Below are 17,157 nucleotides of genomic sequence, written 5' to 3' on the forward strand. Positions count from 1 at the left end.
ACATCTTTCCATGCCCTTGGGATGATTTGGAGTAGCTAACCCCAGGTGCTCTCATTATAAGTTAGATCTGGATCTTCATTATGAATGTGTCCCCTTATATGCCATCCAAAGAAAAGCTACATTTTTATTAACCACAAATAATTTAAAGAAATGTGAGCCTAACTCTGCACAGGTAGGCCTGCTGTATGACCATAGTACTTTCCTCCTCTTGGCTCTGTCTACATGGGCATTTTTGTTGGATGAGGTGTGGAAAAAATACTCCCTTGACAGGTGTGAGTTTCACCAATACCTGCATTGGTGTGGACAGCACTATGTCAACAGGAAATTGTTTCTCACCGACATAGCAACAACCACACTCGGCATGATTTAATTATGCCAGCAGGAAAGCTTTCTCCCACCAGCATAGAGTGGCAATGCAGGAGAACTTACAGCAGTATAGGTATGTTTTGTAGACATAGCTGTTGGGGTGGTGTCTCCTGTGGGCAATGGTAATGATTGTGTTCATTTCAATGCCTTGCTGATTGCAGGGGGGCTTTGCATTTTTCATTCAAAACAGTGATTCTTTTTAAAATGAGGATGCTTTTTGCTTGTCCTGGACAATGGCAAGGTGCACTAAGCAATTGTTTGTTTGTTGACAAGGGTTAGTGTTGGACCTGTAGCTTGTGTATTGGCAGTTTTGTGCATGCTGAGTTCCTGGTTCCCTGTTATCCCTGTGCTGCTTTAGCTTCCCTCAACATAGGCTGTCTTTCTAGATGTACCTTTCAGCTGAACTTGTTGAAATTCAGTGGCCTGTGTTCTGCAGGAGCTCAGACCAGCTGTTCATAAGTGTCTTGACTGGTCTTAAAAATGGAGCTCTCAAGACCGGATGTTAGTGATTTCCCTCACTGTGTACCAAGGCCAACTGTTTCATCCCTTGGAAAATCACCACCACGCTTTTCAAATGAGCGTGCCTAAAGTTAGACATTGAAAGAACTTTCCTGATTGTATAAGGTGCTGAATACCCACACTTCTAAATGAAAACAATGAGAAGTCCTGTGGTGCCTTATAGGCTAACAGATGTCTGTTAGTCTGTGAGGTGCCACAGGACTTTTCGTTGTTTTTGCAGACACAGACTAACATGGCTACCCCTCTGATACTTCTAAATGAAACCGCCAGTAGCTGAAAATCTGTACTTCTGGAAACAGGATGTTTTATTTAGGCATATAAGTGCCTGACTGATGGTGTCAAGCCTTCACTGGCATGGTTAGACTGTACATCTGCTGTTTATCTCAGATTATGTATGCTCTGATCTCTGCTGGTTACTATTGTGTCTATATTGCATTTAATAGGCCACATCTTTGGTGACTTCCAGTGAAGCTATAACAAAGTTAAACCAACTGAGGATGTGGCCTGAGCTATTGAGATCAGTTGGTTGGTCCTTGCTGTGCAATCTGAGGTTTTCAAAGGATGTGACGGCATCCCATTTCAAAGAGCTGTTTCGAACCAGAATACATATTTAGCACTTTTGTTGCCTTTTCAAACGATATCTCCTCCCTGCTGGGGTCTCAGGAAAATAACTTCCCTTTGGGCTGAGTCTCTTTTTTTGGATGTTAGTTGTCTTCCTCCCCCATGGGAAGCATTTGAGTCAACCCTCCTTCTGAAAGGGAAGTCATACTAGTGTGTTAATTGTTTCCTTACCTCAGGTGGGCTCTCAAGTCCAGGATGTTTGCAGTCTTTTATGCAAACTAGCATTGTGACAGATTGCATGTAGGCAGGAAAATAATGTGCAATAAAGTATAACACAGAATAGGTGAATTATTTGTCATAGCTACCACACAGGGGATGAGAGTTCAAACTCTTAGCCCTTGGCTCTTAGGTAATCATTGGCTGGGGAACTGCAGAGACAGTGCTGTGCTGTGGCTTTGTGTATTTTTCTGGAAATTTTCCAGCAGATGCCCATCGAAAAGTGCTGGCAAAGTCAGCCTCAGTAGCATAGTCCAGCCAAGTGTAGTCTAGAGTGTTATTCTGGTGTGCTCTAAGCAAAGTTTGACAATGTAATGTAGCTGGATACTGCATTCTGGTCTCCATCTCCTCGTTCTAGGCACCACTGGAGTTTTATGGGTATGAGTATAGCTGGGAAGACTTCTTGAAAATGGATGCACTGTATCTTCGTGGGGAATGATTCTCTGGCTGTTATGGGCAAAGTGTAGACAGACTATGGAGGCAGTTGTATCCATCCCTCCATGAGCAGGCCAAGGCCTGAAAAACTCCTGAGGAAGACGGCAAGGAAAAGGAACAAATGATGATTTACTTACTCAGCACCCAAATGTGCCAGGATCAGAGCTGGGTGCTGTAGAAACACAGACTCTATTCAGTGTGATTGAAAGTAGAGTGGGGAATTAGTAAGAGAAGTGAGAGGAGAATATCCCTGATGGCTTAGCCAATAGGATGAAGGCAGAGCCAGACCAAGTAACTTCTTCAGGCCAGTTTGTTTTTTGGGTGATGAGTATCGAAGGCAGGGGAATGCTAAGCCTTCCCACACAACTTTTCATGGTCCCGCCCTCAGACCCAAGCTCCTTCTGATTTCCCAGCAATGAGCTGCAGGCATATCTTCCTCAGTGGCCCCAGGGACTGGGGCCGATGTGTGGTTTGCTTCTGTGGCAACTGCCAGCTGACACGGCAGGGGAAAGTGCATTGACTGGTACTCTGTGGAAAGGGCATTGCTCCCCATCCTCTGCGGGGGGCGCTGTGCTGCTCACCCACCACGTATTCTGGAGCCAGCAGATGGGGCTGTTTTGCCCACCTGGCACACTGAGGGGTGGCCTTAGATTGGGGTGGAGGAAAGCAGTAGTCATGGGGGAGTCCTTTGGGCTTCAGTGGGAATAGTGCAGCCTGGGTGGGGAGGGGTGGGCTAGGTTAGGTGCTAGCCCGCTTGAGCCCTAGGTTTACCCACTCTCCGTGGCCATGGTCCCTCAGCTAAAGCTTATCTCTGTAGCATGACTTGACTTTACTTGAAAGTAATATACTGTAAAACTTGAAACTGTCTGTCAGGCTCAGATTGTTCTGATACACCAACACAGAGCTCAGCCATTCTCTTGGATGTGTGAGTAATTGTTTTGAATGTCAAGTGAGCTCATAGCTCTCCTGTTGCCTTCTCCAACACACAGGTGTGTCGTGAGGCTATATTCAGTAATGTTTGTGAGGCGTTTGGGCAATGGGATGAGCATCATAGAAAAGCCTGCCAACAAATGTCTGGTGTTTGCCTACAGCAGCAGATTTCCTTGATGAGAGGAGTCCATCAAATCAGTAGAAAGAGATGAAAGGGGAGCTGTTTTCACACTTGGGCTCTGTGAAGCACACTGTTGTCTTCTGGAAAAAAATGTCAGTTTAATTGAAGATCTGTCAGGAAGGCGTTGTGTTACTGACATGCACACGAGTCTATCTTTTTTGTAAAACACCATAACGTGCTCTTTAGAGGTTTAGTACATAAGAGCCGGTGGCAATATCTACGCTACCCGGGGCTGGCCTGTATTCAATGACTCTGAGTATTGGGCTTGAGCTGCAGACCATAAAATTGAAGTGTGGGACGGTCGGGCTCAAGGACTCTGCCTTCTGCTGGGGTCCTAAAGCCCCAAGTCCAAAAGTCTACATTGTAATTTAATAGCCCTATAGGCCAAGCCCCACAAGTCCAAGTCCACTGACACGGGCCTGCCGCAAGCATGTTTTATTCAGGGTAGGCATACCAGGAGGCTTTTACAGAGCATTCCAAGGGACTCCTTTCAAACATTTATGCTTTATGTATGTCTGTTAAATTTGCTTGGTTTAAAATCTTGTTTTAAATTATTAGTGTACAGCAGGATATCTTCAAACCACAAGTCAAATATTTGAGTTGCGCAGGGAGTGGAGGTTTGTCTGAAAGCTAAGGAAATCGTTCTTGATTTACTACATCCATCATGAATAGTCTCAGAGAGGTAGCCATGTTAGTCTGTATCTTTGCAAACCAAAGAAAACAGTCCTGTAGCACATTGAAGGTTAACAATATTATTTATTACGTGATGAGCTTTTGTGGGAGTCTTTCCCATGAAAGCTCATTACCTAATTAATAGTGTTTAGTCTTTAAGGTGCTACAGGACTTCTTTCTTTATTTTACCTCCAATCTGTTTTCTAAAGAGATGGTACTGTAAGAAAACAATGAATTGCTTCATATGCTCTTGGGGTTTCCTTCCAGATAGCATTGCTGAAAATGGGATGGGAAGTTATCCCAAGAGGAGAACGTGTTTGCCGGCTCCATGTCCTAATACCAGTAACATCAGCCTGTGGAATATCCTGAGAAACAACATAGGGAAGGATCTTTCCAAAGTGGCCATGCCTGTGGAGTTAAACGAACCACTTAATACTCTTCAGCGACTTTGTGAAGAACTGGAATACAGTGAACTACTGGATAAAGCAGCACATATCCCGAATTCATTTGAAAGGATGGTAAAAAAAAAAAAAAAAAACAACTTTCCAGTACTGAGCAATATTAAATGCGATTGATACATAACATGATGTCTCTTCTTAAGCCTGAGAAACAAAGTATTTTTTCATTTCTTGTGCTTCCAGCTCAGAGGGGCAGGCTTTTAAAAGAAAACACAATTAGTTTCTGCGATCTGTTTGATGTAATTTCTGTTGTAGTAATAGAGATGTCATTCTCAGGTACCAGTTCTCCTGTGAGTTTAGTCAAGGGCAAAGCTTAGTTCCATTCTGTGTTGCCTGTCTTCACTCTGAGGTTTAAAATGTGGCTGGGTTTGGGGTTTTTGTTTTCTGGTACTAATATGCTTCCCTGATAATAGCACGGGAGCTATTGTGCTTTGGCACCATCTTTTTTTAGTGCTGTGGGGGACACAGATCATTTGTAGCTGTCAATTTAGTGGGGGAAGGACAGAGGGAGGGCAACAAACTTCAGCGATAGTATTGAGAACTCTTCCTCTTTGTGAACATGCTTAGTACAAGCCAATGGCAAATCAGGAGGAGATGAGCTGGGTCTGCCAACCCCACACTAACTACAATGGTACAGGTTGAACCTCTTTAGTCTGGAACTCTCTGATCTGCCAACATCCATAATCTGGCATGATTTTAGTTAGCCAGATGACCACTTATCATGGGTGTGGCCATTTCCCGTGGTCCCATAACATTTCTTTACAGCCACTAGTCCTGGCTCTCAGTGTTCTGTGCTGTTATTTAGCTGTGATTTACCCCAAAATGTCTTCTAAGAGCCCAGTAAGCAGCAGAAGTGTTGGTAATGCTGCTTGCCCTGGTCTGGCAAATTCTCTCATTCAGGACTGCCCAAATCCCACGGGTGACGGACAAGAGGTTCAACCTGTAGTAACAGAATGAGTCACCTTTTGGTCAGACTTTTTGTGTGAAGTTTTTTGGGTCACCTTAAAATATTTGAGATCTCAAAGTGAGCAAGAGCATTTACTGAAAACACACATGCCCTCTGAAATGACGTTTTTGAAGAACCATTTACTTACCAGCCAAGAAAGCACTTAACATTCTTCATTTCCTAACTGACTCACCTAACGCAGCACTTTTGAGCTGATTAGGGGGTGCATGTGCTGTTTACTATTGAAAAGACAGAACCCTGCATTCAGAACTCAGCAGATAAGAAAGGGGAAAATTAATTTCAAAGTGTAATCTTATAGTAGTGTTTAAGTTTATAAATATATTTTGATTGATTTAAAATCCCTTATTAGCATTCCTAATGTCTTGGAACTAATCCTCTGCAGTTTTGCTTGAAGTGAATAAATACTTCAGTTCAGTGGCTTTCATGGTGAAGTGTTGCTGTTCTCTTCTGTAGCCAAACAATCCTGTATGGAAACTTAATCCCACCTTCGAGATCCTTCCTCCTTTCTGCTAACTTGTAGAGGTGTATGAGAGTCTGGGTCAAAGGACTCTCCAGTGTAAATAGATAATTCTTTTTTCTCTCCTCTTTGCTTGAGAACGTGTGTTAGAGAAGGAAATCAGGGGCTGCTGTTTTAGGTAGAAGTAATGGCAAGACAGGTGTGTTTTTTTGTCCTCACGTTTCAGGGAAATTACATTTAAGAAGAGAAATAGCAAATTCTCCAGAGAAAACCCCCCCCAAACAGAGTTAATGTTAATAACTGTCCTGAAATTCCATTACCTCATAGTCCCCTTCTGAGTATTTATGGGCTGAGGTACTGAGCTTTGAGAGGGAGTGTATCGACAGCACAGTCAAGGGCTTTCCCAAGGAAAGGAAAAGGGGAGAGAGTTTCACTGGAGGAAAGGAAGGATGAATCAAGATCCACAGATCAACCTCCCAGTTTTGATTCCCCAAACTGTTAAATTCTGCAGAGGTTCTTGTAACTCTCTCTGGGGAGGTTAGTATCTCTGAGCTAGTGTAAAGGAAACAGGCAAGATAAAGGTTGGCACGCAATAGTCGGTGTGCACTGCCATTTGTCTATATCTGCACTACCACTTGTGTCAGCAAAATTTATGTTGCTCGGGCCTGTGACTGTTACGCACACAAAAGTAGCATAAGTGCGAGTGTGCACAAGAGAAGTGCATGCTCCCAACATAACAACCACTGCTTATTGTGGGCAATTTAATTTTGTCTATTGGCGAGCTCTTCCCCATTGGCATAGAGCAGCTACACAGGCTTGGCTGGTCTCAGCTCTCCAGTGTAGACAGAGCCCTAGTGACCCCACCCAGAAAACTAAACAGACCAGTAAACTGTTGCCTTATGGAGTTATGAGTGTCTTCCCCAAGTTTTAGGGCTGGGGGTGGTGGCAGGGAGGCTAGGGTTTTATAAGTCTAGGGATCACAATTGTACAATTTGATACTTTCTAATATAACATTTTAAATTGATGTTTAAATTCATTCTCAGTTACTGGGTTCTGTTCTTTGGAATGGTATTTTGTTTAGTGTGCTGCCTTTTTTTAAGAAGCAGCATTTTTATACAAATTTTAATTTGGCGTCAGACTGAGTTGTTTTAACAGCTCTCCCACTGACGTAACGCTGTCCACACCAGATGTTTTGTCAGTGAAACTTTTGTCAGTTGGGGTATTTTTTTCACACCTCTGACCAACAGAAGCTTCGCTGATGAAAGCGTGTGTGTGTGTGTGTGTCGTATCTGGGCACCAACAGGTTTACAACGCTGCAGAATAACAGCTTTACTATTCTTGGACCCAGCATTTGGAGTTTAGACCAACAGGCTCTTTTCTTTTTTGGTGTGTGCTTTTGATTTTGTTTTTCTCTTGCATAGTTGTAACAGGAGAATTTGAAGTACATTTTTAATCCTGTGTGGATTTGGATCCTTCAGATTTTTAATGAAGGTCTTGAACTGGCTCTGCAAACTGAGTCAGGCCACAATACTTGTGTTAAAGGTTGGTTTGTAGTAGCCGTACACTTACATTTTTCTGCAGCTTGCAAATGTGTGTATCTGGCATCTGTGTGAGGCCTCTCCTTGTTTGTCCATTAAATTAAAAGACGAAGGTGGGGTGTGTGTGTGATGCTTTTCTTGTGATGGTATGTGCTTGTACAGTGTGCCATCTCCTTTTTACAGAGCAGCTGGGAGCGAGAGCCCCCTAGCCCTGCAGGACAAGGGGTCAGGAGCCCCAGCCATGTGACCCCAGTGGGGTGGGGGGGAGGAGCCATCCTGGCTCCTCTTTTTTGTATTTTTTTAAAAAAAAAAAGGCCCAGTGACCGATTTAAGCAAAATCCTCTTTATTCTCAGGTCTACATAGCTGCTTTTGCAGTATCTGCATACACATCCAGTTATTACAGGGCAGGGAGTAAGCCATTTAATCCAGTGCTTGGAGAAACATACGAATGTGTCCGTGAAGATAAGGGCTTCAAATTCTTTTCAGAACAGGTACGTATATTGTGCCTTTACTACAGCACTAGTCATTTAATAGACTGGTTAATTCTGTAGGCATGAGGCTCTCAGCAGAATGCAGGCAACAGTCATATATAGTTACCTTTGGAAGACATTGCAGAGTTATAAAGTATAGAGATCACTTCGCTATCTGCTAAAATATCTGCTAAACCTCTGGGGTGAAACATGGTAATAGCCATAATAAACGTGGTAACGTTACATACCAGTTTATGGCCAGCAAGCAAAGAATAACTACTTATCTATTTGAAATAAAAGAACTTCTCTAGGCAGAATCCAACTGTCCTTAATCAAATGTAGCATGGACTAAGGCAAATAAGATCAGGGATCCCACCTCATGGAGTTGCAGACTGTAGCTTCAGACAGCTAGGCAAAGAGAGTCTAGTTTCTTCAAATAATCTCTAGGCAGGAACAAGATAATTAACATATCCAAAGGTTCAATAACTAGGGTTATATTGAAAACTGGGCTATACCAATGGGAAGTGGGGTTATTGAAGCACTAAATTAAAAGTGGAGAGGGCTCTGGTTATTCTAGTATTCACTGAAGTAACAGGTTAAAAACTGTTGCAGCTTGTTTAGACCCAATTTAAAAAGCACAGGAAAAAGTGTTTGCTGTGGAACTTTGTTCATAGAAAACACTAAAGTAAAGCCTGTTAAGAAGTAAGTTTAAGGGAAAAATGTAATTTAAACGGATGGGGGACAAAAATGCTACATCATCTTAATTTAGTCCCAGGAAATGAGTCACAGGCATTGCTGAGATGGAAATATGGGAATGGGTAGGGCAAGTATCAGATTTAAAATTCAATTAATATTCCCAATTCTCTGTTCTTCAGTCTTGTGGTGAAAATGACTGATTCATGGAGGTTGCACTGGCATAAAACCAAACTACCCTCATGAAGCAGTGAATCAGGCCCAGTGTTGCAATGTCGCAATAACTTATGTTAATGGAAATGGTTTTGCCCTGCTACAGCTTGTAAACCATAAGGTTGCTAACCCTCCAGGATTATCTTGGAGCCACCAGAAATGAACGATCGCCATGTGATGAAAGCTTTGGGACTACAGCCAAACCAAATTGGCAATCGTAATGGAACAAGTACTAAAACCACTTAACTGCTTGTTCTAACCTGCTAGGTAACTAAGAACCAGGATGGGGTCTTGTATTATCCTACAGACATGTTCCACTGTTTGCAGCATGGTACATAATAAATCAAAGGTACTTCAGTGAATATACTGTCAAGAGGATGCGTGGGCAGTTAGCAGGTACAGAGACATACATTAAAAACAAAAGATGCAGCAAGGAGGTGGTCAGATTTTTGTCTAATTATATTTAACCTGGAAATTCTCTGGTACATGGACTGTTGCTACCTAACAGATTGACAGGGCTAGACAAATACCCAGAAGTCAGCTACTTCACAATAGGCCCAACAAGGAAAATAACAGAACACCACTGGTCATCACCTACAGCCTCTAGCTTAAACCCCTCCAGTGCACTGTTGACAGCCTACAACCTGTACCGGAACATGATCCCTCACTCTCACAAACCTTTGGTGACAGGCCTGTTCTCTACTACTGACAGCCACCCAACCTCAACACAATACTCATCAGCAGCCACACGCTACAAAACAATTTTACTGCAAGATTACGGAGGGAGGCATCTGGAATGGAATTCATTTTCAGATTTGGCACGTTCTCTGCAACACTAAATTTAGTTTTTTACAACTCTGACTTTGGGGGAATGTTTTTTGGGTCCTTCTTCAGAGCCAAGCAACTTCTTACGCAGTAGTGAGGAAATGCTGTGGTGGTGGTTTATGCTAGCAAGAGCATGAGCAGAAGAATGTATGTCTTAGCACCAATTGTTAGAAGACATGGCTATATATCCTCTGATTTTTCCCCAGAGGTGCTGAGCGTCACCAGTTATTCAAAGTTAATAGGATTTTTGGGTATCCAACTCTTTGAAAATGAGGCCAGCAACATTGCCTTTACTCTTCACATCAGAAGTGAACTTGATGCTTTATTTGTACACATCTGTTTTTAGCTACTGTTAATACATTCATGAGTCCCAGGCCAAATATAATTACCCTGTTAGCGAACCTGTGCAACATTTACAGTTAATAGTTCACCCAACCCACAAATGTCACAGATCTTTTCGTTTTAATGCTTGCTTGAGATCCCTCTTCCCACAACCTTTTTTAATTGGTGCTCATCGGTTCATTTTACTGGCTTCCCTCAAGGACAGAATTGTGACAGGAAAATGAGGCATTAAACTGTAAAATTCAGCCATGAAAAAATTAAGCAGTCCCAAATGAACTTGTTAATGTATTTTTTCCCCTCTTCCAATTAGGTCAGTCACCATCCACCAATATCTGCATGTCATGCTGAATCTGTGAATTTCACTTTTTGGCAAGGTAACTCTTTAATATTTACTAGCGTCATTTTTCATAGTAGCTTCATTGTATGTCTAAAGTTAAACACCCACAAGACCAGGAAGGGCAGGCTTCCCCAGTTGTTAAGTAACATTAGAACTGCTCCAGGCAATGGCGGCCCCTAGATTCTAGCTTTTGTAGCTGGAGAGGCTTTCTATATTCATTCCTGAACAATAATCGAGGTACAAACTTCTGCATTTCTGAAGCAAGCTGCAAATGTTGTTCTGTGGCTTAAATAAAACACTGGGAAAGGTTTCATCTTGAGTATAAAAAATTAAAAATGGGATTTGATCTGAAAACAAGTAGTGGCTAGAACCTCGGTTGATTTGCAGAATATATCATGTTTTATTTCCCCCTCCCAAGAGATTTGGACAAGACAGTGGCGAAACCTGTGTATTGCTTTCTTAAAAGAATTGAGACTATAGGGAAAAGGGAAATCAATACAGCCTGGCATGAGAGGGTTGGTTCTCTCTCTTGCTTCTTTTTTTGGAATTTCCAATTTAAAAAAATGTTGCAAAGATCCAACTGCCTCACAACTATGGCAAAATCTAACCTAGTTAGATGGGACCTTAAACCCATCCCCATAACTGAGCTCACGCCTTAGAATGTGAGAGGTTTGAAAATGCATGACAACTTTTAACTTCTTAATTGTTGCATGATTTCAGTATAGTCATTACAGCAATGGCTGAACTTAAAATAATTGGGGCTCTAATTCATCTGGGTTTGGTTATTCAACATGTTTCTCTGCCTTGCATTTAAATACAAGACAAGAGTCCTTTATTCTCAACCTAAAATAGCTAATGGTTAAAAATTCAGACAAAAGAGACAAGCCAACATATGGGGATGACTGAATGATATCATCATGGCAAAGACAGAAGCTGTCTAGTACAGCTAAAGACACTGATACACATGGTTGGTTCTGTTCTGTTTTAAATGCTGTCTCTGGCTATGACATCTTGTGCATTTTAAGAGCAAATTTTTCCTCCAAAAAGGTTTCCTTTTGGGTGTCTGAGAAGGCATAATAAGAGCCAGTATGGTTCACTGAAATCAGTTATTTGAGCTGTTAAAGATTTCTCACAACACTTTGATGTTTGCCTGGAGAATGCAGGAGCTAATGTTACAGGACAGTTGCCTCTTCACGTTTCCAAACCACAGGAAATGTAGTGCACAAGGCAGCATGTGAGAAGTTCTTTGTGTAGCGTGAACATTTCCTAATCTCCTACCCGCCTTTGCTAGATAATAATAATAAGCCAAAGACCAGCAGATTTCAAGGTCTCCTTAATGTGTTATTCTGGAAACCAGTTTTTCCCCATTATGAAACCTAACCTTTTGCTTGCCTTTCACATGTTAGGGAAGGCTTGATATCTGCTGGTCTTTGGCTGAGTCTGGAGCTTTCTGTCCTCCTAAACTTCCTGCTATGGCAGTGTATGCCTTGACTACAATGGGCAGAGCGTCCAGTTAACTCCTCATGTGGTGCAAAGGTTATCCCAACTCTCTGGATTTTTGTGCTATATTTTTCTTGGGCTATTTCCCAACATGCTGGTTTTTAAATGTGACAGCCTTACTACGTGAGAGACCCTAAAGCATATTATGTCTGTATAGTACCTTAAGTCTTTAAACTTTATGAGAGGTCTCTAGACCATTGGCATGTCTATTATACAGCAACACTTCAGGAAGTGTTGGTCTCTTGCTTGTTATATGATATGAAGTTCTGAGGTGGTTCCCAAGGTGCAAGGTGGACTGTGGACTCCTGAGGCCTCTGTCCCACCAACCTGATGTGTCCCTCTCATGCTGTGGTGCTGTTGCCAAACTACAAACCTCTGATAGGTGCTGCACTTTCACAGACATTCACAGGCAAGGACACTTGCGGGATGGTATAAATGTTTTCCCCACCCACTCATGAACCAACAGTACAGAGGCTCCAACCTGTTCCCCTCTTTGCACGCCAGAACTGTACCATTTTGCACCGATCAGAATCCTGAGCAGTGTATGTTCATTATCCAGACTGTCCTCCCTGCATGTGGAGAGCATACACGCTAGGTTTTGTAAACCTGAGCTGAGATTTCCCAAGCACTTCAATGAAAACATTCTCTGGTAGGTAAAACCGTAAAACAGATGTGAATTCACTACAGAAAGGGATATTAAGTGATTATGAGCAGTGAGTGTAGAGCTCAAAGTTGGTTACCTAAGAAACTGAAGTAAATTCACAGTCTGAGGTCTATAAACTAAACAGGATTTGAATCAAGCAGCGTCTTACCTTGACTGATGGTACAGTTCTTCAGTACGGAGAAGGGAACTGCTTTCCAGCCTGGGACCACCCTGGCCAGTTGAAAATCTTTTACTCTCCATATGTGTTTCAAGGTGCTTATATTGTGGAGGGAGTGAGGCCAACTTATGATATCACTTCCCTTCATTAATAGTTTCTTCTGTCTTGCTGGAATGATTGTTTGCTATGATGTGAGTCAAGCAGTCTCCATTATATATGTACGCTCTCTGAGAGACCGTCCACTGTATATGCTTTCTGGGAGAGTGGATCTTTGCTTGATAGGCATAGGTGAGCCCTAAGTGCTGTTTGGCTACTCCATCGTTATACCTGAGAAATTTGATGTGGATGTTCCCAGACTCACAGCGTAGTTCAGTAATACACATGTAGCAAAACTGCATAACTTCACATGCAGTGATAGCACTTGCATTCCGATGGATATTAATGTTCAGCAGATGAAGACTTTAAAATGACACCTCAGAAGGTATAGTTGGTACAAAACGTACCATAATCGTATAACAGTGGTAAATATGGACTGATCTGCACTAAAAGATATTACATCAGCATAACTATGTTGCTCTGACGTGGAAAATTCCAGCCCCCAAATGGCATAGTTAAGACGACTTGAATTCCTATCTAAGGGTATATCTACACTTACCAGAAGATCAGTGCAGTTGTCATTGATCTTCTGGGATTCAATTTAGCACACCATGCTAAATCAAGCTACCAGGGCTCCATTGTAGATGCTGATGCTCCTTGCTGAGACAAAGAGTAAGGGAAGTCAATGGGAGACATTCTTCTGTTCTCCTTCTCTGGGGCACCTGGCATTGGCCGCTGTCGGCAGACGGGATACTGGGCTGGATGGACCTTTGGTCTGACCCAGTATAGCCATTCTTATGTTCTTATGTTCTTATGACTTCCCACTGTGGGGATGACTCAATAAATGGATTTTCAATATGTCTATTCCAGCTACACAATTCATGTAGCTGGAGCTGCGCATTTTAAACTGATTTTTCTTCATTGCTTAGACCTGGCCTAAGAATAGTTCTCTCTGAATCTAGTCACCTCATCTCAGGAAGATGGATTAGCTGTGCTGACAGGAGAACCCCTACAGTTAGCATAGGTAGTGTCTATACTGAAGAACTGCAGCAACTCAATTGTGTGGCAATAGCATTTAAGTGTAGACAAGCCCTGAGAGGCAGTAGCTAGGTTGATGGAGGGATTTTTCTGTCAACTTACCATTGGCTACACAGTGATTGAAGCTTAACTACGCTACTCAGAGATGCAGATTTCTTTTAACATCCTTGAGACACACGGTTGTGCCAGCCTAATTTTCTAGAGTAGATGAAGCCTAGCAGAGCTTTATAAAAAGAGGCATTTTCCTTTGCCTTTGTCTTCAATAAACAAATGTAATGTGCCATATATTTCTTTATGCTTTGCAGGTCAGTGTCCTTGAAAAATGAGCTTTGCTTTTAGAGATGGCCTCTAATAAAATGAGTGTGCATAAGTTATGTGTTGTCTAGGAATTGTTCATTCAAATACCATTCATTTGAACAAAAATCTGATAAATCTCTTACTTTTTCTTCTACTTCTGTCTTTGACTTTCTGGTTGAAATATTAGAAATGCAGGTCACTAGCTGAAACTTTACTTAAGAGCAAAAACACTGCATTACATGATGCCTTTTAAAAACAATTCTGCTTAGAAATTGGTTTATTGGCCTGTGTTTACTGTAAAACGTGTCCACATTTCTTTTTCAGACGTGAGATGGAAAAACAAATTCTGGGGGAAGTCCATGGAAATCGTTCCAGTTGGTACAACACATGTAACTCTGCCAGCGTAAGTGCTGCATCAAAACATCACTATTCACAAGCAAAGCATTTACAAGATAGGATCACAACTACAATACAGTAGCATGTTTTCAGAGCAATGATAGGCAACCTGCCTGCTGTGTGTGACCCATCGGGTTCTGTGTGTGGCCTGTGAGACATTTTGTGTGCTGTTGCCCATGTGCAGGGTTGCCAGATTCCACTGGTTTCCATCTGCATAGTGTTTCCTACTGGTAGCAAAAGTGAGGTGTGTGCTGATTGTATACAACGCTGACTGAGAGTCGTGTGCTCCTCTTGTACCCAGTCAAAGTGTTGCTGTGGTTCAATCAGCACACCCCACAAATTCTAGGTATGTCACATAAGCACAGTTAGTACAACGATCCTGTCCCGGGGGATTGTCTTGGTGATGACAATCTTGCAGCCCTCTGAGATGAAGACCGCTCATATGATCCAGTCACTAGCCTAGGTTGTCCAGTGCTGTCTGAGACTTCGATTTTGGTTTAGAGTCTAAAACCCTTTAGCAGCTCTTCTGTCAATACTAAATTTGAATTGTTTTACAAATATAGAGTGAGAAAATGTACTTTTTTAAGGGAAGGCTGCAGGCTCAGGAGTGTAGTTTATGGGGGCCAGGGACTCTTGTCTTCCTTTGGCTTTGTTAATTGCTGTTAATAATGAGAGAGATGCTTAGGTTAGGGATGCTTTATGGTCTCTTTACTATGGTGCCTGACACAATGTCCAGACTCTTTTTTGGGAAAACAACAGCAAATGTAATGAGTTGCACAACTTCAGTACTTAATAAATACCTTTGGATTAAAAGCAAATAGGCAACATGTTCCCGTGCTTCTGTGGCACTGAGTTCTCATTACTAGATCAAAAGAATAAAACTCCTGGTAAAATGTTGCTTATCTCAATATGGTGTTGTTCAGCCTTTAGATCTGTGTTGTGCAGTGTCCCATTTAAACTTGCTATGGTGTAAATAATAACAGAATTCAACTGCCATTTAAAAGCTCTGGCTAGGCAGACAAAGCTTGTGTGTATGTTGATACATAATTAAAATATGTGTTTGTTAGCTGGCAATGCAAATGCTACATCAAGGTCATGCCTAGGCTCAGGGAGTGTAGAACTAAGGAGAGGAGGTGTATTATGAAGAGATAATCAAGAGTCTACATTTCTTAGTTTATTCTTGTTTTTTTTGATTGCACATCAAGAAAGGTATGCAGAGATCTGCAAAACACAGCCCACAAAAGTAAAAGCTTTCTTGGAAATTGTTCTTTGTTACCAGAATTCATTAGCAAAATTATGTTGCTGTCTACCCAGATTCCATGTAGTTTGACTTGTTTGGTTTGTTTGCAACAGTCACAGTGAAGGGTCATTTGGGTGGCTGCCTTCTCTTTATTTTTCATTGTAATATAGGAGGTATCCTTAACACTGAAAGGTCTCTTTAGCTTTGCCCTTCCATCTGCTGAAGTGGCTCCTTTATGAAGAAGTGACTCTTTTCCAACTCCTAGAATTACTGAGTCAGTAGAGCACAGGCCTCTGGGCTTATAGAAATTAAATCCTAGTCTGGAGAAATATTTTAAAGGTGAGAGAATAGAGGACTGGGACAAAATGAAGGAATTAGGTCTACTTTCTTCTCCTTCCACTGCCCGAATGCCTTTGCCTCTCTGTGGCTTTTAAAGAAGCAGCAATAGCCATTTTTTCCATCTGGAAATCTAGTGTAAGACATGGAACAAAGGTGAAGAACTCCCACCTTTAACACTTGTCCTTGAGAAACATTGAGAAATACACTCTACTGACTTCCTCTCCTCACTACAGACTATGGCTGCCTCTTACAGCCTATCTCCCTACACCTTGTGTCTATGTATTTCTTTTCCCCTTCTTCATTTCTTCTTTGTCTTCCAAAGGCCTAGATTTTCCTGGAAACACAACTGGTAAGATCTATGAGCAATGTTATTTATCGATGGCTATAAATGGTCATGATGCTGTCCAAGTGGCATACAGTGCCCTGTAGTAAGTACAGGCCCAGTATGAGGCCTTAGGCCTGAACCAAAGTAATGGGCAAAACTTTGGTAACAGAAAGCAAAGTGCAGCTGTGAGCTAAAGGAATGCATTGCAAACAGAAGCTGGCAAGAAGAGGGTTGATGTTGCATAAACCTATCTACCTAGCATGTTGAAATAGGAACATGGTACCAGAACATCCGACCTTGGAACATTCCACAGATAAGAAAGAACAGGCCGACCCATCCCAATGACAGGGGCAGAAGGGTAATATGATGGATAGAGTTGTTTTGTTCGAACCAACATGTACAAGGTGAGAGGCGGCACCTAACTACGTAGAAGGGTTGTACCTCAATATGTCAGGAGTGATGTGTGAATTGTTTGTACCTGTGTATAAGAATGTACTTCTGAGGTGTGGTCTGGGTCCGGCCGAGGGGGCAGTGGAAAGCCCTGCCACTGACTGAGCCGAGTCCATTGACCGTGGGTGCCTATTTGTAGTATGCCCTGACTTAGACTGAGAAGTCTACAGGGAACTACTATTGTGTCCAATACGGCAATAAACCTGGCCGCCGTGCCTTCGCACCTTACCAGACTCTGTGGTCATTGGGGGTTCTCTTCGGGTCTGCTGTGTCAGCTCTCTGCAGAGCTGGGGCAGCACACAGAGGGAACACACGCACGCAGCCGAGTGATACCAGCACTGGAGAGAGCAGAGCACCATGCTGGTGGCAACTCTGACAACATGCCCCGTGGATCTGTAGTGGTGTAGCTGAGAG

General features: G+C 42.4%; 1 protein-coding gene across 9 annotated transcripts in view; it reads left to right on the forward strand.

Moving 5' to 3' along the window:
- Positions 1 to 17,157, forward strand: part of OSBPL3 (oxysterol binding protein like 3) — a 135,479-nt gene that overhangs the window by 106,110 nt on the left and 12,212 nt on the right. For all 9 annotated transcript variants that reach the window (XM_074984616.1, XM_074984612.1, XM_074984611.1 and 6 more), the window contains 4 exons: positions 4,208 to 4,458; positions 7,715 to 7,852; positions 10,215 to 10,278; positions 14,318 to 14,396. In XM_074984616.1, the coding sequence (XP_074840717.1) occupies positions 4,208 to 4,458; positions 7,715 to 7,852; positions 10,215 to 10,278; positions 14,318 to 14,396 (532 nt within the window). The remainder of the gene's footprint in view (positions 1 to 4,207; positions 4,459 to 7,714; positions 7,853 to 10,214; positions 10,279 to 14,317; positions 14,397 to 17,157) is intronic.

This window comes from Carettochelys insculpta, chromosome 2 (assembly GCF_033958435.1).
Source record: "Carettochelys insculpta isolate YL-2023 chromosome 2, ASM3395843v1, whole genome shotgun sequence".
Taxonomy (NCBI): Eukaryota; Metazoa; Chordata; order Testudines; family Carettochelyidae; genus Carettochelys; species Carettochelys insculpta.